Here is a 22,631-nt window from a genome sequence, read left to right on the forward strand (position 1 = left end):
TATTTATTTTTTCTAGTGGGTGATAAGGTGCCTGCCGATATCCGTATCAGTGCCATCAAGTCCACCACACTCCGAGTGGACCAGTCTATTCTGACAGGTAACACTGTTTTTTTTTTTTTTGTGTCCGTATTAAAGTTTCAAGTGTGCTTTGTCTGTGGATTTAGCTTTTATTTCTCCTTTTTTTTTTTTGCAGGTGAGTCTGTATCTGTCATCAAGCACACTGACCCCGTGCCGGATCCCCGTGCCGTCAATCAGGACAAGAAGAACATGTTGTTCTCAGTAAGAACATTAAATATCAACTAAATCTTGTTTTGAGCTTGGTATCGATTCAGATGCACCAATTCAATTAGTTTCAGTGATTAGAGATTTAATACAAGGCTATTGATATTTCAAAAAGTAATCTGTAAACACTTTATTTCAGATGCATGGTGTGTTAAAACAAAGTTTTTAAATTAAAATTTATTTTATTTTATTTTAAGAAATTATTTTAATATTTAAAAAAGAGGTCTTCCATTTAAACATTTTGTAAATTTCCTACTGTCAATATTTACAAAACTTATTCTTTGATTTAGTAATGTACATGGCAAAGAACTTAATTTGGATATTTTAATGCCAATATGCTCTCTTTTTATGCTTTATATTTCTAATTTCAGATTAATTTGAGAAAAATTTGTAATTTGCCAACAAAAAAAGAACTGCTAATAAAGACCAAGCAGTGAAAAAAAACTAAAATATTGCAATAAAAAACAATATATATATATATATATATATATATATATATATATATATATATATATATATATATATATATATATATATATATATATATATATATATATATATATATATATATATTATTTTTTTTTTTTTTGCAATTTATTTTTTTGCTCAATGCTTTATTTTTTGTTTCTTTCTAAAAATTACTAAAATACTTTATTTTTTGTTTCTAAAAACTTTCTATGGTCCTATATGTGGTATATATCTATAAGTAAATATGGTTCTAGATTGACTTGGTTAAATGTGTTCCATTTAAGAAATTTTGTAAATTGTCTTCTGTAAATATTTAAAAACTTATTAAAAGCTTTTATTAACATTCTTTGCTAAGAACTTCATGTGGACACTTTAATGGCAAATTTCTATATATTTGCATTTATTTATTTTTGTACGTTTTATCCAGATTTAAATAGTTGTATTTTTGTTTATTCTGTATCCAGATTTAAATAGTTATATTTCATTCTAACATAGTCCTAACAAACCATACATCAGTGCAAAACATATTTGTTGTTTATCTTTCATGTGATGTATAAATCTAATTCCCTTTATTTTGTATTTTTTGCACCATGCTATTTTATTGCCTTTGCAAGTGAACTGAATGTATTGAAGTACAGTTGAAGTCAAAATGATTAGCCGTCCTGTAAAGTTTTGTTTCTGAAATGATGTTAACAGAGAAAGGCAATTTTCACTGTTTCCTATAATATTTTTTCTTCTGGAGAAAAGTTTTATTTTGGCTAGAATAAAAGCAGTTTTGATTTTTTTAAAAAACATTTTATGGTCAATTATTAGTCCTCAGGCAAATTTTTTTCAAGTTTCTACAGAACATACCATACCTATACAACAACTTGCCAATTTACCCTAACTTGCCTAATTAACACAGTTAAGCCTTTAAATGTCACTTTAAGCTGAATACTAGTATCTTGAAAAATATGTAGTAAAATATTATTTACTTTCATTATGGCAAAGTCAATAGAAATCAGTTATTAGAATTTAGTTATTAAAACTATGATTAGAACTGTGTTTCTTTTCGGTAAACAGAATTTGGGAGGAAAAATATTCAGGATATCTAATAATTCTGACTTCAACTGTATATGCATTTTTCAGGGAACCAACATTGCTGCAGGTAAAGCCATCGGCGTGGTGGTGGCCACAGGTGTGAACACAGAGATCGGTAAGATCCGTGATGAAATGGCCTCCACCGAGCAAGAGAGGACGCCGCTGCAGCAGAAGCTAGACGAGTTTGGCGAGCAGCTCTCTAAAGTCATCTCCCTAATCTGCATCGCCGTCTGGATCATCAACATCGGCCACTTCAACGACCCCGTCCACGGTGGCTCCTGGATCCGTGGCGCCGTTTACTACTTCAAGATCGCCGTGGCTCTGGCTGTAGCTGCCATTCCTGAAGGTCTGCCCGCTGTCATCACCACCTGCCTGGCTCTCGGCACTCGCCGTATGGCCAAGAAGAATGCCATCGTCCGCTCTCTGCCCTCTGTGGAGACTCTGGGCTGCACCTCCGTCATCTGCTCCGACAAGACTGGCACCCTCACCACCAACCAGATGTCCGTCTGCAGGGTGAGTGAGTGAGTGAGTGAGTGCGTCCTTTCTGCAGAAAGTTCGACAAGCCCATAAAATGGTTTTGATGAGTGCAGTTTGATGTTGACATTTGCTGTTGTAACCATAAGCTGTGGCAGATGGGCTATAGGGTTTAGTTAATGATTTGATGTTTTATAATTGACTTCCCCATTTTTTTTTACATGTTAGTATCAGTATGTTAGTCTTAAGGATGTCTATTGACCTTATTCTAAAATGCGGAAGTGCCTGTTTTCGCGATTGTCTTAGAACTTCCGATTCAGTCGCCTATGGGAGAAACGACTAGGAATAATAAACGGCAGAAAACGGTCAAACTACTTGCTCTACAAACAAATGTTTGCATGACTACACAGACCAAGTAGAATAATATAATAAGAAAATATCAAATTGCAACATCTAGCAGCATAATGAGCCGTTTTTACTGTCAAAAAATGAATGGAAGTGAATGAGACCGGAAGTCTCGAGCCAAAAAGATTCAAATGGAAGCGCCCACTCGTCGGCGGAGAATAAGGTGAATAAAGTAGTGTGCTCCAAAGATGTGAAACCATCTAGAACATGGACATACCCAAAGCTTGCAGTTTGTTGCTTCAGGGGTGTCCAAACTCAGTCCTGGAAAGTTTAGTTCTAACCCCAGTCACCTGGGTTATCTAATACAGTGGTTCTCAAAGTGGGGGTTGGGACCCCCCTAGGGGTCGCTGGACAATAAAGGGGGGGTCGCCTGGTGTCCAAAAGTCTATTTTTATTAAACCATAAGAATTACCATATTGTATTCATAACCTACTGAAGAGGAAAAATAGTCATTTATAATTACTATATACTATATAGATACTAGCTTATAGTTACTTGTTCTATTGGATTGCGACTCCTGTGGTAATTACATTATATTAAAGACAGATACAGCAGATTGATTTTTATAACACCAGGTTTAACTTTCTGGCCCATTTACAGCACTCACATACATTAAAAAAATTAAACGAAGATTAGACCTGGGTGTGTTGGTGTGTGTGCGCTATTGCATGCAAGGTTTCTGTATTTATAACCACCTCAGAGGATATTGGGGGTCGCGAGTCAATGGCATTGTTATTTTGTGGGTTGCAGGCTGAAAAGTTTGGGAACTGCTGATCTAATAAAGCTCTTACTAGGCTTTCAAGACCCATCGTTGCGACTGTGTTGAGGCAGTTTAGAGCTAAAATCTGCACCGGCCCGCCAGGACCAAGTTTGGACACCCCTAGCTTAAATGTATCAAATAATTTTTTTATGTCACATACTTATCAAATCTTCTGACCAATCGAATGCTCTTAAGTAAATGACATGCGCTGCCCCGTTCAAGACGCTTTTCATTTGAGCTGATATAAACAAAATGCTATTGGCTGTTTTTATTTGGAGGAGGAGCTACCATAAGTCAAACATTGAGTAAAAAAATTTAATTTCAAAGCACTTCATGTGATCTTTAAGGATGAACAAATTTATCTAGAAAATCTTTTCACTGTGCTGCGTTTTTCATTCAATTAAACAAAAAAAATTTGGATTTGGGGATCCTCTGCCATTCCTCCTTGCAGATCCCCTCTAGTTCTGTCAGGTTGGAATGGTAAACATTGGTGAACAGCCATTTTTAAGTCTCTCTAGAGATGTTCATTTGGATTTAAGTCAGGGCTCTGGCTTGCCCATTCAAGAACAGTCAAAGAGTTGTTGGGAAGCCACTCCTTCATTATTTTAGCTGTGTGCTTAGGGTAAACCTTCAGCCCAGTCTGAGGTCCTGAGCACTCTGGAGAAGGTTTTTGTTCAGGATATCCTTATACTTGGCCGCATTAGTTTTTCCTTGATTGGAACCAGTCTTCCTGTCCCTGCAGATGAAAAATTTAAGAGGGTCTGAATACTTTCCGTTCCCACTGTAGTTAAACTAGTTATGTTACTCGGGTAAATGACATGCCTCGCTCCTTTCAGGACGCTTCTCATTTGCTTTTCATTCGATGCGATTAATATGTACCACTCTTATTGGCTGAGCTGATATAAATGAAATACTACTGGCTGTTTTTTGGAGGAGGAGCTACCATAAGTCAAACATTGAGTAAAAAAACGTAATTTCAAAGCACTTCATGTGACCTTTACGGATGAACTAATTTACTAAGAAAATGTCTTTTTATTGTGCTGTGTTTTTCATTCAATGAAATTTTTATTCAGAGGTAGATGTACAGTGGGTACAGAAAGTATTCAGACCCTCTTAAATGTTTTCGCTCTTTCATTTTTTTTTTCTTCTTTTTTTGTCTTTTTTTTTTTTTTTTTTTTTACATAGCAGCCATTTTGTTAAAATTAAAATTCGTTTTTTTTTTTATTAATAATGTACACACAGCTCACCTTATTGACAGAAAAAGACAGCATTGTTGACATTTTTGCAGATTTATTAAAAAAATATAAATATCACACTGAAATATCACACGGTCCTAAATATTCAGACCCTTTGCTCAGTACTTAGTGGAAGCAGCCTTTGGATCTAATACAGCCATGAGTCTTTTTGGGAAAGATGCAACACGTTTTACACACTTGGATTTGGGGATCCTCTGCCATTCCATCTTGCAGATCCTCTCCAGTTCTGTCAGGTTGGATGGTAATTGTCTCTCCAGAGATGCTCAATTGGATTCATGTCAGGGCTCTGGCTGGGCCATTCAAGAACAGTCACAGAGTTGTTGTGAAGCCACTCCTTCATTATTTTAGCTCTGTGCTTAGGGTAAACCTTCGGCCCAGTCTGAGGTCTTGATGCCCTGTCCTGCATCTCATCCTGCAACTTATTTTTCCTTTCCTTTTTTCTTTGTTAATGGCCCCCAAATCTGTAATTCTGGGAGTAAGAGTTTGTACTTTTTAATTTAGTTATTTATTTTTTTTAATTTGGTAAAATCTACGAACTAATTGGCAGTTTTTTATTTTATTTATTTATTTATTTTTTTTATCGTCACTAATTTTTTAATGTAAAATTCTCGCTATTAACGAACCATTAACTTTTAAAACTTTTCGCTCAATAAACGACTCCTGAAATACCCAATTCAACTACAGCGCATGTCTTTAACTTGTGGGGGAAACCAAAGCACCCAGAGGAAACCCACGCCAACATGGGGAGAACATGCAAACTCCACACAGAAATGCCAATTGACCCAGCCGGGACTCGAACCAGCAACCTTCTTGCTGTCAGGTGACAGTGCTAACCACTGAGTCACGAAGAATAAAAATTAGGTTATTACTAAGCTATTTGCTCTAGGTGTGAAAATGAACAGAGCTTTGCATGTGATAAGTCACAGCTTTTGTGGTTTTGATAATCTCTCTAATACACAGTATCATGATTTTGACTTTTCAGTAATTTTTCATTTTGCATTTTAAACATTTGTCCCTTTTCACAATTGCTAATCACTGGAAACTCGAAGATTGTAAACATTCTGAACACCATCCATCTTTCTCATCCTCTGGCATTTTTGGAAATGTGTTTACTCTAACTTTGTTTGGTTTTGCTGCTCTGATAAAAATCTTCCCAGTCATTTTTGGAAATGAAGTGCTTTGCTGCAACTTCCTGAACAGCAGAGATGGAGATCTCTGTCACAGCACTGATATGCTCACACTGCAGAAATACAGGAATGAACTGCATGATGGAGAGCTGAAGTATCTGAATTGTCAACTTGTTATTTTTTTCTCATCACTCATTCTTTCTCGGTGTGCTTTCTCCACCTTTTCTATGTGCAGTTCTGCTAGTTTTAGTATTTATTTAAACATAAAATCATTCAGGACAGACTTACTGAGTCACTGAATACATATAATCTACTTATGCTAATACTTGCTTATGCTGCCATCTTCTGACAGCTAACTTTTTTTCAAACAAAATCCTTCTAGACGGCCAGCATGCTGAAGTTAACAACTTTTATCGTAAAGGGAGTTCACACAAAATTGAAAATCTCCTCTTCGTTTATTCTCTCATATGGTTTTAAAGCTATGCGTTTCTTCTGTTGAACACAAAAGAAAATACTTTAAAGAATTCTGGTTGCATTCGACTTCCTTTGACTTCAATAGTATTTCTATACCTACTAAGGGTGCCAGCAACCAGCATTTTTCTAAATATCTTCTTTAATGTTCAACAGAAGAAACCCATAGCCTTAAATCCATATGAGAGAGTAATTGATGACCTACTATGGGTGCCAGCAACCAGCATTTTTCTAAATATCTTCTTTCGTGTTCAACGGAAGAAACTCGTAGCCTTAACCGCGTGAGAGAGTAAATAATGAGGGGATTTTCAATTTTATGTGAACTTTCCCTTTAAGGTAAAAGTTGTTAACTTCAGCATGCTGGATTGGATAGGCTAGAAGGATTGGGCTAAAAAAAAATAGCTGTCAGAAGGAAGTTCAAACAGGTTTTGAAAGTAAAGTGTAAGTAAATGATGACAATTAAAATTCTGTGCTGCAATATTAATTTAAAGAAGCCCTTTACCCAAAAGTTCTGTTGTTTAGAAAATAAATAAACTGATCTGAAACAACATGAGTTGGTGTATAAATGACATGTTCGTTGTTTTCACGTGTGTTTGTCTTCTAGATGTTCATCATAGACAAGGCTGAAGGAGAAAACTGCTCACTGACTGAATTCACCATCTCTGGCTCCACATACGCTCCTGAAGGAGACGTGTGAGTGTCCTCTTCTTGCACTGATATTTACTTGTGCTAATCAATGCTTTAGATTAATTGTTATTTAAATATCAATTACGTGTATCTTTTTCAAGCATTAAACATGGATGTCATTACCCTGTATTGTACACTCACCGACCACTGTATTAGTACCGGGTTGGGTTGGACCCCCTTTTGCCTATTTGAGTTACTGTTGCCTTTCTATCTGCTCCAACTAGTCTGGCCATTCACCTCTGACATCAACAAGGTATTTGCGTCCACAGAACCCCCGTTGGCTGGATATTTTCTTTTTTTGACCATTCTCTGTAAACCCTAGAGATGGTTGTGTGTGAAAATCCTTGTATATCAGCAGTTTCTGAAATAGTTAGACCAGCCGTCTGGCATCGCCAACCATGCCACGTTCAAAGTCACCTTTTTTCTCCATTCTGATGTTCTACTTGCCTCAATGCATTAAGTTTCTGCCATGTGATTGACTGATTGGGAATTTGAGTTAACCTAATAAAGTGGTTGGTTAGTGTATAAAGTCAGATGTGACTTGATTCAAAACATGTATAGCACATACGAGAGGAAAATTAAGAGCATGTGTGAATTTATTAAATATTCTTTGCTTCTGTGGTTGGAGGAGCAGAATGGGTCATCCGTTTTATGGTCCTGGGTTGTTTTGTTGTGCCATGTCCATTGTGGAGCGTATTATCAGATTGGAACATTTAACATTTGTGAAAATGTAGTGTATAAATGTTTATCCATCTGAGGTACAGTTGAAGTCAAAAATTATTATTCCTACTATAAAAATATTATTATTATTATTATTAATATTATTATTATATTCCCAAATGTTATAAAGTTTAATAGGTCAAGAGTTGTCACAATATTTCCTATAATATTTTTTTCTTCTAGAAAAAAAAGCTTTTTTTATTATTCTTTTTTTTATTGCCTAAAATGAATGTTTTTAATGTAAAAAAAAAAATTTAATTAATAATGAAAGTTTTATTGGACCCTTTAGGAAATATGTGTTTTTCGATTGGCTACAGAAAAGACAATGGTGATCCAACTTGCATTGTTAACATAATAACCTAGTTAAGTCTTTTAATTACTATTTAAACTGAATACTAGTAACTTGCAAAATAACTAGTAATTATTATGTTCTGTCACCATGGCAAAGACAAAAGAAAGTGTTTGTTAATTATTAACTTATGTTTATAATGTTTTTGAAAAAATGATCTGTTAAACAACAACACTGGAAATATTTTTAAAATAATTAATTTCACTGTAGGGGCTAACAATTGACTTCTGCTCTACATAAATTGAGACAATCATGAGTGTTTTCTTTGCATATTCTCCAGAATTTCCTTAATTTGTGCAATATCAGATGCTCATTTAGGAAATAACACTCTTATTGTAAAAATTTTCTTATTGTTTTTTCTCACATCTAATAACACATGCAGCAGTTGCCACTTGCCAGTGTAAATATGAGGTGACGCTATTGAAATTACACTAGTCATTACATTTAATCATTAAATCCTTCAACTAAATTTTTCAGTCATCATTTTTTTATAACCCTACTAGCCTTTTTATTTAAATTTATAAACATTTTCCTATGGGTGCGGATGCTTATGTTCTGAGTGTCATTTGCACATCCTGTTATGCAGGTTACATGGTGCCACTGAATTATAGCTTGTGTTATTAAAGTCCACGTGAAGCTGAAGTAGCTGAGACTTTAATTTCAGTATGTGGATGTGCTTCAAACTGACCCTGATGAATTTTGAGTTGGTGGCGGGGCTTTCTTTTTGTGCATAATTTCCTCATGGCAAACTAATGGTTTGGTTAAGAGTATTGGGGCATCAGTTTTGATTTCACACAGACTTTAAGGTTAATGATTGTTTGTTAATTTGAAGTCAAACTGATGCACATGATTGCACTTTTTTTTCTCAGCTTCTGTTTAATTGGTACTTTATTCAATTGTTCTGTTTGGTCTTTCAGATGCCTTGACAACAGAATCGTGAAGTGCTCCCAATATGATGGTTTGGTGGAGTTGGCGACCATCTGTGCCTTGTGCAATGACTCCTCCCTGGATTTTAATGAGGTGTGCTTAATCATTATCCTTTTTTGGCTGGATGATATAAAGAAAAATTCATAACTTGTTGGAAAAATATATATTTACAAAAGTATATATATAATTTTTTTATTAAAAATGATTGAAAAATAATAAAAGGCTTGTCACATCACAAGTATAAAAACAACATGTATGCATATTTTACTTTTATTATTTAAAAAATAATAATAATAGTGCTTAGATTATTCAGTTTTGAGTTGCCCATAGCTAGTGATTGGTATCTGATTTCTGGTTATTTATGTTTTTTTTTAACCTTTTGAAATTTTGGTTTATAGCAACAACTCATTTTTAGTCTAAATATTACCAAAAAAATAATAAAAAAAATTTTTTTGGATGCACCAAAATTTTCAAATATTTCCCATGTGATGTTTTTAACAGAGCAAGGACATTTTTCTTATATTTTTCTTTAGAAGAAAGTCTTAGCATTTTCTTTTTTTATTCCTAACAAACTAAAATAAATAAGTTAAATGTTATTAGCCTCCTTAAAGGTGCAGTAGGTGATTGTTTTCAGAGACATTTTTTGTTGTACTTTGTGAAGAGACTCTCAACTTCCAGTAGTAATATTTACAGTAAATGATCTAAATGTGTTTATGTATTTTTATTTTCTGGGTAAGGCATAAGACTACAAAAATGTTAATTCAATTAAATATTGTCCTGCCGACAATTCCCATAGTTCTGATGAGTAGCCCAAACTTTCTGTAACAAATGTAGATTTGTACAACGTCGCATCTGATCATGCAGATCCGCTATTTTCGTGTACACGTGTGCATGCGCACCAAGCATTCATGTGCAGACGAGACGCGCTGAATCAAAACTTGTTAAAATCCTGAATCAATATTGGAGTTACTTTTGCATGCTGGAGGAAGGATGACAACATGGCTGAAGTATTTCTCTTAGACAGGTAATGTTCTGTTTTAAAACTATTTTAGTCACACAAAGCTGATGTAGAATGTGTTGTGTTATGAATGGGTTATATGCACAGACGTGTAGTTCAGCCACTGAAACTTTACGGTAATAGATTGATGTGACTATTTTCAGTTCCATAAGGGACCTTTTACAGCATCGGTAATGTATATTTTTATTTAGTTTGACAACAAAACATCAGTAAATAGCGCCGTTCGACCTAGCCTACTTTTCTGTGGTGAAAATGCTTTTATATTCACATTGGTTAATTTTTGAACAATGACACCCTGTGATGCGCTCCCTATAGTGTTTACCATGCTACTCTGAATATTCACTCTGAAATAGCATGCAAGTATGGCTTAGTAATAAGTGTAATTCCTGTACTCCGCCGGCCAACTATTAAGCATACAGTAGTCGATTTAGAACAAGGCGTGTGATAGAGTGAGACCATTTAGACAAGTGTTGCTTGCTACACAGCTGAAAGCATGCTAGATATAATACAGTTATTAGATTAAAAGTGTATTATTATAAAGTACTATAAAGTTTTCTAACTGGCGAATGACAAGAACTTGTGGGTTATCTGTTGTCATCTTTAAAGTGCACACGCTGGTGTTTCAGCAGCCGTGGCTTTGGACAGCAGAGGAGGGACAGTCAAAGATATTATGCTAAGCCGTTAACGTTTTGGCAGATCACCTGCTGCACCTTTTAAGATTTTATTTTTTTTATTATTTGCTACAGTACAAACCACCATTGTCCAATGACTTGTTTGATTAACTCAACTTGCCTAGTTAACTTTTTTAACCTAGGTTTAAGTGTACACACTGACAATTGTTAAATTGTTAACTGATTGATAATAAAGCGTATTCGGCATGCTGTCCCGGGAGAGAGCCCTGAGCTCAGAATATCCTAGAGTTCGGGGCTCCCACCCTTTTGAAGGGCGAGAGGAGAGTTTGAGCTCAGGTAGGTCTCGAGAACCTTGTGAGCGTGATGAGATATTTCTGGCTAAGAGGGTTTCTTAAGATGCTATTTTTAAGTAGTCATTTTACTTGCGGTGTATGTTTTTTGACTGTGGGAGGAAACCAAGAAATCCAGGGAATACCCATGCGAACACGTTGGAGAACACGCAAACTCCACACAGAATCGCTGACCGGCTTGTAGAAGGGCCGAACCAGCGGTGTTCTTGCTGTGAGGCAACAGTGCTGACCACTGGGCTGCCGTGCCGCCCTATCAGAGAAGGGGAGGAGTAGGGGTGGAAGGGGGGATTCTTTAAGACGAAGATGACTGGAGTAGAAAGCTCTGGTAATTTATAGTGTGTCAGTATTCATCTTATTGGTGCAAATATAAGGAGCTCATATGTGGTACCAGCTGTTTTCAATCATAAACACGTGATCCTCACGAAATTAGTTTATTATTAAACCACATTACAAGTATCTTTCTAAATGGCTAGAAAAATATGATGTACTGTCGTCATGGCAAAGACAAAATAAATGAGTTATTAGATATTAGTTAACTATTATATATAAAAATGTGCTGCATCAAATTTTCTCAGTTAAAGAGCACTTGGGAAATATTTAAAAAAGGTAAAAATTTCACTAATAATTTAGCCTTCATTCTGACATCACGTCATAGATGTCCCTGGCCAGTATATTGTTTTAATCTAATTTAATGTACCCTTCAAGGGAACATTTCTGATTTGATTTATAGTTGAGACATGATATGATCAAATAAATTCTTGATGATTCAGTGCATCTTTAAATGTGTTTGCTGCCAGTAGAGCAAACACTGTGAAAAGGACTCATGTTAAAGCGACAGTTCACTATTTTCATTCATTAATTTTATTTTCGGCTTAATCCCTTTAATAATCAGGGTTTGCCACAGCGGAATGAACTGCCAACTTATCCAGCATAAATTTTACACAGCGGATGCCCTTTCAGCTGCAACCCAACACTGAGAAACACCCACGCACACTCATTCACACACATACACTACGGTCAATTTGGCCTACCCAATTCACCTATAGTGCATGTCTTTAGACTTTTTTGGGGAAACCTGAGCACCCAGAGAAAGCCCACCTGAACAATGGGGAGAACATGCAAACTCTACACAGAAATGCCAACTGACCCAGCTGAGGCTCAGAGGCAACAGCACTACCCACTGTGCCACCGCGTCACCCTACCCACTATTTTATTTACTATTTTAGTTCCTTTTGTTCCCTACTTCTGTGAAAGACTTCTCTTTTATTGGTATGTCACAATCAAGGGAGGAGTCTGGCTTATTTTAGCAGACACCAGACTCGAGATCTTTGTCAGTTTACCTGGCTAGCGACCTGTTGTGGCAGAACTGTGCACAATAATCTTTGTGTTGGATACTCTGTTATATATTGTGGATGTTGTGTTTGTTTTTGAGTTTTATAGAAGTCTTTATATTGAGTTTAGTTTTTTTGATATTGTATTTATTCTTTTGTACTCATCTTTTTGGGAAGCGGGTTACTGTACATGTTTGCACTGGACGTTTTTATCATCACCTTTGTAAATAAATTCCACCATTTTTCACACTTCCGGGAAAGGTCATCATTTATTGTGTTTTTGTTGGTGTCGGGCATTCCACGCCTCATCGTAAACCCATTCTGGGGGAACTACACAAATTATTACGACAGCACTCAAGACATCCAGCCCTCTTACAAGTCTGTGGAGAGGATAGTTTTGGCAGCGTCGCAATACACAAAAATTCGGTTAGCTGGCACTCATTGACTTCCATAGCAATTTTTTTCCTTTTAATAAAGTCAATGGGTTCCAGCAACCAGCATCGTTCAAAATATCTTCTTTTATGTTTAACTCATACTTTAAGCTCATAAGGGACAATATATGATGATGTAGTTTTTATTTTTGGGTGAATCTTTAATAAATGCAAACTCCCTTTCAGTCCAAAGGTGTTTATGAGAAGGTTGGAGAGGCGACAGAAACGGCTCTAACCTGCCTGGTGGAAAAGATGAACGTCTTTGACACTGACGTCAGGAACCTGTCAAAGATCGAGCGAGCCAATGCCTGCAATGCTGTAAATATTTTGACCACCAGTAAACGATTATGCAACTGCTTATTTAATTCTGATTTAATAACTCATTCTGTTTGTGTGTGTGCTGTAGGTGATCAAGCAGCTGATGAAGAAGGAGTTCACCCTCGAGTTCTCCAGAGACAGAAAGTCCATGTCTGTGTACTGCTCCCCAAACAAAGCCAAATCCTCCTCTTCTAAGATGTTTGTCAAGGTACTGACTTGTTACCGATGGTTGCTGTATAGACTGTGGTTTTGTCACCTGCCTAAATGAAGGTGTTTTCCTCAGGGAGCTCCAGAAGGGGTGATCGATAGGTGTGCATATGTCCGTGTTGGAGGATCCAAGGTTCCTCTGACTCAGGGCATCAAGGACAAGATCATGTCTGTGATCCGCGAGTACGGGACTGGCCGGGATACCCTGCGCTGCCTGGCACTGGCCACCCGTGACAATCCACTCAAGAAAGAGGAGATGGTCCTGTCAGATACCGCCCGGTTTGCTGATTATGAGGTAGGGCTGCACGATATTGTAAAATACTGACACTGCAATTATTTTAGTATTCTGTAATTTGAAATGTGGGATTAAACTATTTATTAAGCTATGTTTTAAACGTATTTAAACTTGCTAACTTCCCATTTAAGAAACTAATAATCCAACTGTTTTACTTGGTATGCTGGTACTGTCTAATGCATCCCAAAAACGTGTTTATTGTTCTAGCCAGTTAACTTTTTTTAGCAAATATTTTTTTTATTTACTTGAACTAAATTAAACTAAAGTTTATTTGTAAAGCGTTTTTCACAATAATTATTGTTTTAAAGCAGCTCTACAACAAGTGCATGTTGTTGTATTCAGGGTGTGAATAATACATTGGCGATCGGGGGCTCAAGTTTTTCGATTATGTTCAGTAATATGCCTCAGTAAACCAAAGTTACAAATTAAATTAAATTACATCTAATTTATAAATCAATCTTTTGTTTTTGTTTTGAGGGATATTGAGTGGTTCTCAATGGCATTTGTGATTATTAAATAAACGGTGACGGGTTTGCATTCCTGCACCTTATAATGGATGACTATGAAAGACGGCATGAAGTTTTTATTACTGTTGAAAGGGTCATGAAACACCAAAACACATTTTTAGAGATGTTGACAGTCATGTATGTGTCCCACAATGCTAAAAACACTATTAGGACACACATATTTCACACAAAAGTGAAAATTAATCGTTTTTCCGTTATTTCAAGCAAATTTGTTCTCACGTCTTGAAAAGAAAATTGAAAACTACGTCATGGCGATAAAATCCTTGTGTAAAACGTGGAGACTTGATGTCTGTACTGGCGGGTACAAAATTACATATTTGAGTTTTCAGCATTAATTCATGAGATAGACTTTGTTCGAACCAATCAGTGCGTTCTATTGTGAATGAGGTGGAACTTCATTAACATGCATGATATAGCTTCGAAGACAGAGAGACGCCACGTTGTGTTGCCAACCGTAATTAAACAATTTCTTCTTCCACTTGTTTTAGAGACATGGGTCGTCAGTGTTGCGTTAATTAATGTGCTACAACACAGATTTTGTTTTCAATCCCCTGCAATGAGAGCGCAGATGGACCCACATGTCGCGTTTTAGCAGACCACTGTAATCCACACAAGTATCTTTAAACTACTTTAACATCACTACAATATTATTGACTAAAAGATCTGCTGTAAATGCTGCTCTCTGAATGTAAACAACTTAATCAAACTTTTACCATCGTGTAGGATGTTCACTCCATTTTGTGAAAGGGTAGTCCATACACACATGGCTTTCTGACACTATCCTACCGAATGCATCTAAGTTACTGAAAAATGCACAGGGTTTTTTTTTCTCTCATACAGTGTGCGGTGTCAAACATTCCTTTAAAACAAATCTTCTAGTTGATCCTCGCATCAAATATCTCTTTGTCACTGGGGGAATTCATTTTTTGGCACAAACATGCATTCACAATGGTATGAACCATTATAGGGGTGGTCAAATGTGTATTTACATTATCTATTATTTTAACTGAAAATATTATCAAGGATACAGATCAGATCAAGCTATTTCTTAACAATTATAGGGCAGAACACCCATACATCTTGTTTTGATGTTCTTCAGGGGGGGATCAAGCGTTAAATAGGGTGGTCAGACCCCCCAACCCACCTTGTAATTCGCACCCTGGTTATATTACAATAAAAATCCGAAAAAATAAGGTTATTAGTTACCAAAACTTTATTAGTTACTTATAACTTGAACTGTTAAAAGCCATTAGTTACTTGTTAAAGTTATTATATATAAGCATAGTTAACCTGCAGTTATATGGGAGAGGTCATTACCTTTTGTCATCTTAGTCATTGTCATAAACGATCTAAATGAAAACTTGAAAGGATCAAACTTCATGAGATTTTCTTAGTTTTCACTGTGAAGTTTTTATTTCCTAAACATTCTTCTCTCTGCCAGTCTGATCTAACCTTCGTGGGCTGTGTGGGCATGCTGGACCCTCCTCGAACAGAAGTAGCGGCCTCCATCAAGCTCTGCCGCCATGCTGGGATCAGGGTCATCATGATCACCGGTGATAACAAAGGCACGGCCGTGGCCATCTGCAGACGCATCGGCATATTCTCTGATGATGATGACGTCCACCGCATGGCTTTCACGGGACGCGAGTTTGACGACCTGTCGCCCCATGCCCAGCGTGAGGCGGTCACTGTGGCCCGCTGCTTCGCACGAGTCGAGCCTTCACACAAGTCCAAGATTGTGGAGTTCCTGCAGGGCTTTGATGAGATCACTGCCATGGTGAGCTGCCATAAGCTTGTGAGAGATACAGCTTTGGAAAAATTAGTTACGAGATTAGTTTAAATTTGTTTTTCTTCTCTAAGACAGTGGTTCCCAAAGTGGAGTTTGGGACCCCCTGAGTTACTTGATGATTTCCATAAATTAATTTTATTAAACTATTAGAATTCCCATATTTTTGCCATAACCTACAGCAGATAAAAATAGTTTATTTATTATTTATTATTATTTATTTATCATTATGTATATATTATTATTTAATTTATTATTATTATTATTATTATTATTATTATTATTATTGTATTTTATTATATATATATATAAATTCTTTTATTTATTTATTCTTATTTTTATTTATTTACTGTTTATTTATTTGTTATTATTAAAAATATATATTGTGTAATTTTTATTTATTAATTTATTTTTTCTATTGGACTGCGACCCTTGGGGTGATTACATTATATTATAGATACAGCAATAGCTTTAGATGTAGCATGTTGATTTCATGATACCAAGTTAAACTTTCCTACACATTTACAGCACTTACATACATTTAAAAAATAAATAAATAAACAATAGGCTTGGGCCTTTTTTATATTTATAGCAACCTCAAAGGATTTTGGCGTTGTTATTTTGGGGTTCGCTGGAAGGGTTTGAGAACCCCTGCTCTAAAACAACTAATGGTATTGCTTCCAAAATTGTTGAAATTTGTGCATAAAAATGCAGTTTGTATTAACACAATACCATTAGAAGAATAAGATTAGAAAAGTTAGGAAAGCAGTATTTTGTGGAAAAGCATTGATTTTTAGTCACAGTAATTGAAAACATCAAACAAACAAAGATACTTTACCTGACTTTTAAAAAATGTTGTCAGACCTTCTTATAGGTTTTTATTATTATTTTTTATATTTAACTTGTACAAATACCTAATAAATCCATTACATCCAGAGAAACTAAAAGTTTTCAAATAGACTGTAAATTTGTCCTGTAGCTTTAGTCCCAATTAATCCCCCTTTTATGCCGTTTGTTATGTTTGTTAGGAATAAACGTAACTCTGTAGTAGGCAAAAGTACAATGATAATCATTGAACATCAGAACATTCTTTTTTTTTTTTTTTTTGTAAAAGTAAAAAATACAGTAAAATTCAATAATCAATCCCTTCTCCTAATTATATATGGTATAATTGTCTTAAATTTTGTCAAAACATTTTTAGTGTTGATATTAATTAAAGATTGAATATTACAGTGATTAATGGTGAGGATGATGATAATAATAAAAAATAAATAAAACAATACTTTTTCAGAGTGCACATATGTATTTGTATGGTCGGTTTTTTTTCAGCAATATTATGATAATTTTAATCTCAAACTTTTTTGTTCTAACCAAAATGGTTCGAACAAGTCATGTGCAACAGTTCAGAAAACCATCGTAATAGCTAGTTGTTGTTGTTTGTAACAAATGTTTGGTTGTGTCTCTGCAGACAGGAGATGGTGTGAATGATGCCCCTGCCCTGAAAAAGGCAGAGATTGGCATCGCCATGGGCTCTGGCACTGCTGTGGCCAAGACAGCCTCGGAGATGGTCCTCGCTGATGACAACTTTTCCACCATTGTGGCCGCCGTTGAAGAAGGCAGAGCAATCTACAACAACATGAAGCAGTTCATCCGCTACCTGATCTCCTCCAACGTGGGAGAGGTCGTCTGGTCAGTCCATTTTTATTATTTGTTTTATTATTGTTATTATTATTAGCTTTACAGAATTACATGAAATATCAGTCCTACAATACAGTACACATGAAACAGTACAAAAAAGCAAAAAGGAACCAAAAAAAGTGGATGTAATTCTATCTGTAAATATACACCTATTTTATGTTTAAGAGTGTAACTTTGGTTTGAAAAGTGGGCGGGGCACAAAACGGGAAGAAATGTTTTAGATTTAAATCCCATTTCCATACGTTCAGGGTCAAAATATTTAATTTCAAACTGATGTAAAAAAGTCTTTAACAATTATCTATTAGATTTCAACATTATCTTTCATTTATAAATTTAAGGAAAACAAACCAATAAATAAACATTTTTATGTTTTATTTATTATTAGTCTTTTTCCTCAAAGTGACGGCATGAGCTGCACTCAGCAGTGAAATTGAAACTGAAAGCACGCACACAATTTAAATGATCATTTTGCATATTAGAGTTATGATTACGACAGGCATTTGATATGTTTTTTCATTCATAGCGAACACAGTGTTGTGCATGAAAATACATCTTTATCAGTGTCAGTATAACTACTCTAGCCTTTATTATGAATAGTTGTATTCTGATGTTGTCACTTTACTGAGCATTAACAACCAGGACAAATTTAAAGTCAAGTTAAAATTTAACATTTTAACCAACAGTAAACCTACAGTACATATAGGCCTAATATTATTGTTGTTTTAACATATATTTAAGAAATAGCAACAATAATAGCCTACTCATATTAACCTTTTTTTTACATCTGCAGAGTCGTGAGAAAATCCTGATATTTATTTTTAGCAAAAACAATTGTGATTCTCATTTTAGCCGGAATTGTGCAGCCCTAGGTTCAATTTCTTACATTGTGGCTAGTATGGCGCAGGTGCTAGAACCCACCTTTATGCATGTGTTACGTCGTAAATGTATAGCAAGTGTAAACCCATTAATCAGATATGGATCACAAAAAAACGATATAAGCACCAAATCAGAATTGGGCATCAAGACCTGACAGTGTAAACGGGGCCTTGATAAAAATTTTTAGAGCATGCACGTGAAGTTTGTGCATACGAATGTGCGCATAAATGCATGGTTAACAAATGGCTAAAAATATAAAAAGTGGGAAGGACACTAACGGTATTTTGAAACTATGCAAAATGTGGAACTATGACCCTGTATATGCTTGGATTTATACACGCGTAAAAGCATCAACACATACACTCTTGCACTCATATACATACATCTACATGTTTATACATGTGTACACACTTTCACACATATAATCATTTATACACACATGCATACAAATATCAAGTGGTTTGTTGTCTGTGGCTGATATGATGGTCTCCTCCTCAGTATCTTCCTGACCGCTGCATTGGGTTTCCCTGAGGCGCTGATCCCCGTCCAGCTGCTGTGGGTGAACCTGGTGACTGACGGCTTGCCTGCCACCGCTCTAGGCTTCAACCCCCCTGATCTGGACATCATGAACAAGCCCCCCCGAAGCGCCAAAGAGCCCCTCATCTCCGGATGGCTCTTTTTCAGATACTTGGCCATCGGCTGTGAGTTTCTGTACAAACATACATATGCTGATATTGAATAATTCATTATATGGTGATAATGAACATGCACAATATTGATATCATGGGCACTTTCAAAATACAATAAATGTTTATTTATTATTTCAACTTTTAGAGTGGTTTTTAAGAATATTCACATTGTGCTTTTTAAGTGATATAACATTTGCTTGGAGAAATAATTATTTAGCTAATTTTCAAGTTAATCTGGCGTACTACATAATGAAATATTGATTGTAAAATGTTGTGACCTTAGGGGTAATGTACATTAACACTATCCGTCAATAATTTAATTAAACTCACAATGAAAACGATAAAAGCTTTAACTATATATGGTTAATTTCTCAGTTAATGCCTGATAACATTTTAAAATTGTATTCGTAAGCCGATTCAAAGTCGTAATTGTTTTATGACATTGAGTTTACAACTGATATAAGTTGGTTGTATTTTAAACTAATATTAACATAGTAGCTATAATAAATAAGCCTTCTCATTGTTAACATTTACTAAAGAGATGTAGTAGTCGTAGTAGTCGTAGTAGTAGTAGTAGTAGTAGTACTAATAGTCATACTAGTAATAGTAGTCATACTAGTACTTGTAGTCGTAGTACTAGTAGTTGTAAATGTAGTAATGGTACTAATCGTAGTCATACTATGATTACTAGTACTAGTAATCATAGTCATAGTACTAGTAGTCGTAATCGCAGTCTTAGTACTAGTTGTCGTAGTACTAATAGTCTTAGTCGTAGTCTTAGTACTAGTAGTCATAGTACCAGTAATCGTAGTCATAGTACTAGTTGTCATAATTGTAGTCGTAGTACTAGTAGTCGTAATAGTAGTCATAGTACTAGTAGTGTTGCCCCCTTGAACAATGAATAGGACAGCCTTTTGATTTTCTGTAGATTTATTTGCCCCAGTCTTTTTTTTCTCTTTTTTTTTTCTGTACAACAACAACGATTCATTTACAAAAACGGTTCACTTACAGACTGAATCACTTATCTGACTCTTCTTCTCTTATGAACACACAATGTCTCTTTTCTCACAGCGCCCTCAACGGTGCATGTATGCATCCCTGTACGCTGTCCTCTCCAACTTATTCAGATTTATATATAAACCACAAGTAAAATAAAGGCATTAAAAATAAAAGAAAACATGTATAATCCTTTTGAGGCCATTACAGTAGTCATAGTCGTAGTACTAGTAGTAGACGGAATTGTAGTCATAGTACTAGAAGTAGTCGTAATCATAGTCGTAGTACTAGTAGTCGTAATTATAGTCATAGTCGTAGTACTAGTAGTAGTCAATCTTAGTCGTATTACTAGTCGTAATTGTAGTCATAGTTATAGTACTAGTAGTCGTAGTACTAGTAGTTGTAATTGTAGTCTAAGTACTATTAGTCGTTATTGTTGTCATAGTCGTAATCGTAGTCGTAATTGTAGTCAAAGTACTAGTAGCTGTAATCATAGTCTTAGTACTAGTAGTCGTACTCATCGTAGTAGTACTCGTAATGGTAGTAGTTGTCAAAGACGTAGTAGTAGTCGTCCATCATCATCATCATCATCATCATATTAGTAGTATTTTTAAACTAATGTTAACATAATAGCTGTAATAAATTCCTTTTTCTCTCTGCAATATTAAATCTCATTAGGAAATGTTAACAAAGTGTTACCTATTGTACTTTACAATTCTTTTTGCAGTTTAATTTGGTTGAAACATTTGTTTACTCTCATCATGTGTATAAAAGTAGGTAATGCCAAGCATTTTATTTTATTAATTTGCCTGTAAAAATAAAAATTTTTTGCAGCTTTTTGAAGTTCAGTCTTGGAATTAATACCATTTACTGAGATTTACAGATTCAGCAATTTAATCATAACACGAAAAACTCATTACCTTTGAGTAGATTTACTTACTTTTATTGGCTTTTTGAGCAGATATTAGTTCTTTGTTTTTGTTTTTTTGTTTTTTTTTTTTGCTTGCAATGTGTGAAGCACAGCTGGCACCTAAACCAAGCAGCATCTTTCTGGTCAATGTAACACATTTACATTGATCAAATCTTTGAGATTTCTATTGAAATAGCTGTATTTCACCTGTGAGCAACTTGTCAGAAATTTAAGTGTAACTTGCATATGCAAATATTAGTATTTAATAGTTTTATGGTCAAGTATTGCATGTCTATTAACTTGTGTGTGTGATGTTTGTCAGGTTATGTGGGTGCTGCTACTGTAGGAGCTGCAGCCTGGTGGTTCATTGTTGCTGATGATGGTCCAATGATCACACTTTACCAGCTGGTACGTATCTCTGTTTTTAAATAAATGGTGTGTGTATCAGCCTTAGGAAATTTAGGATTCCTTAGGAACTTTCATGCATGGAAGACAAAACCGCCATATGCATTCTTTTATCACACTGTTTGCACATTTCATTTATATCTGCATCTTATAGCTCCTCATGGGATTGTGAAATATTGCAACATATATTATATGGGCAAAATAAAAAGTAATTTCATAGGATGTTTTATATCATTTGATAGGATTTTTACAAGTGCAATACTACAGAGATGCAGACAGCAATAGTATTTATTTTTATGTTTTACCTGCAATCATTCATTTTTGAAATCGTTTTATATTATTTTAGTAATATTTATTTCGCATTTGTACATTTTTAATGAAACTTGCCCTGACATTTTAAATAAAGTAAGATCACATATGAAAAAGTACATTTCTGAGTACATACTTTAAAATGTAAACAATAAATAGTGCTTTTCAAGTGGTCAATAAAAAACAGGGGTTGAATAATGATACTAATACGCTGGCTAATTTGGTGTTGGAGGTTTCATGGCTAAATTTGAACTTCATTGATTGTTCTTACTGGTGGGATGTGCAGAGTGTGAAAGTTTAATTAGCAGAGTTTAAATACAGTTTATGAAAGTGAAGTTGAACATCTCCCATGGCCTAGCCAGTCACCAGATCTAAATATTATAGAGCCACTTTGGGGTGTTTTGATGCTGTATTGCAAATTGATGCTGTATTAGCCACAAAAGGAGGCCCTACACCCTACTACACCATACTATTGTGGTATGAAACCAGGTGTTTCTGTTTCATTGTCCAATTCCTGTACATAAACTATTAATTGGTTGAATTTACAGAAATCATACTATTTTGCGATATATATTGTTATCAGCATAGGAGATGACTTGTACCGTGATATGAGATTTTCTTATTGTCCTAAATCCTCCTTATCTGCGCTCTCTCTCTCTTCCTCTCAGAGTCATTTCCTGCAGTGTTCTCCTGATAATCCTGACTTCCAGGACTTGGAGTGTCACGTCTTCGAGTCTCCTTACCCCATGACCATGGCCCTGTCTGTGCTCGTCACCATTGAGATGTGCAACGCCCTCAACAGGTCAGTCCTCAAAGCACACAGCTGTCTTCTACATCACGTCTGACT

The 22,631-nt window shown here is 35.4% G+C and overlaps 1 protein-coding gene across 6 annotated transcripts in view; it reads left to right on the top strand.

Moving 5' to 3' along the window:
- atp2a2a (ATPase sarcoplasmic/endoplasmic reticulum Ca2+ transporting 2a) overlaps positions 1–22,631 on the top strand; it is a 58,248-nt gene that overhangs the window by 27,883 nt on the left and 7,734 nt on the right. For all 6 annotated transcript variants that reach the window (XR_015496941.1, XR_015944725.1, XM_087262996.1 and 3 more), the window contains 13 exon segments: positions 17–97; positions 194–279; positions 1,879–2,343; positions 6,928–7,016; positions 8,997–9,099; positions 12,955–13,086; positions 13,175–13,294; positions 13,370–13,588; positions 15,557–15,892; positions 17,370–17,590; positions 18,974–19,176; positions 21,393–21,478; positions 22,453–22,586. Coding sequence is in view for 4 of the 6 variants with exons in the window: in XM_087262996.1 (XP_087119122.1) it covers positions 17–97; positions 194–279; positions 1,879–2,343; positions 6,928–7,016; positions 8,997–9,099; positions 12,955–13,086; positions 13,175–13,294; positions 13,370–13,588; positions 15,557–15,892; positions 17,370–17,590; positions 18,974–19,176; positions 21,393–21,478; positions 22,453–22,586 (2,275 nt within the window). In the remaining 2 variants the exon portion in view is untranslated.

Source organism: Danio rerio, chromosome 8 (assembly GCF_052040795.2).
Source record: "Danio rerio strain M-AB ecotype USA chromosome 8, GRCz13ab, whole genome shotgun sequence".
In the NCBI taxonomy this organism is placed as follows: Eukaryota; Metazoa; Chordata; class Actinopteri; order Cypriniformes; family Danionidae; genus Danio; species Danio rerio.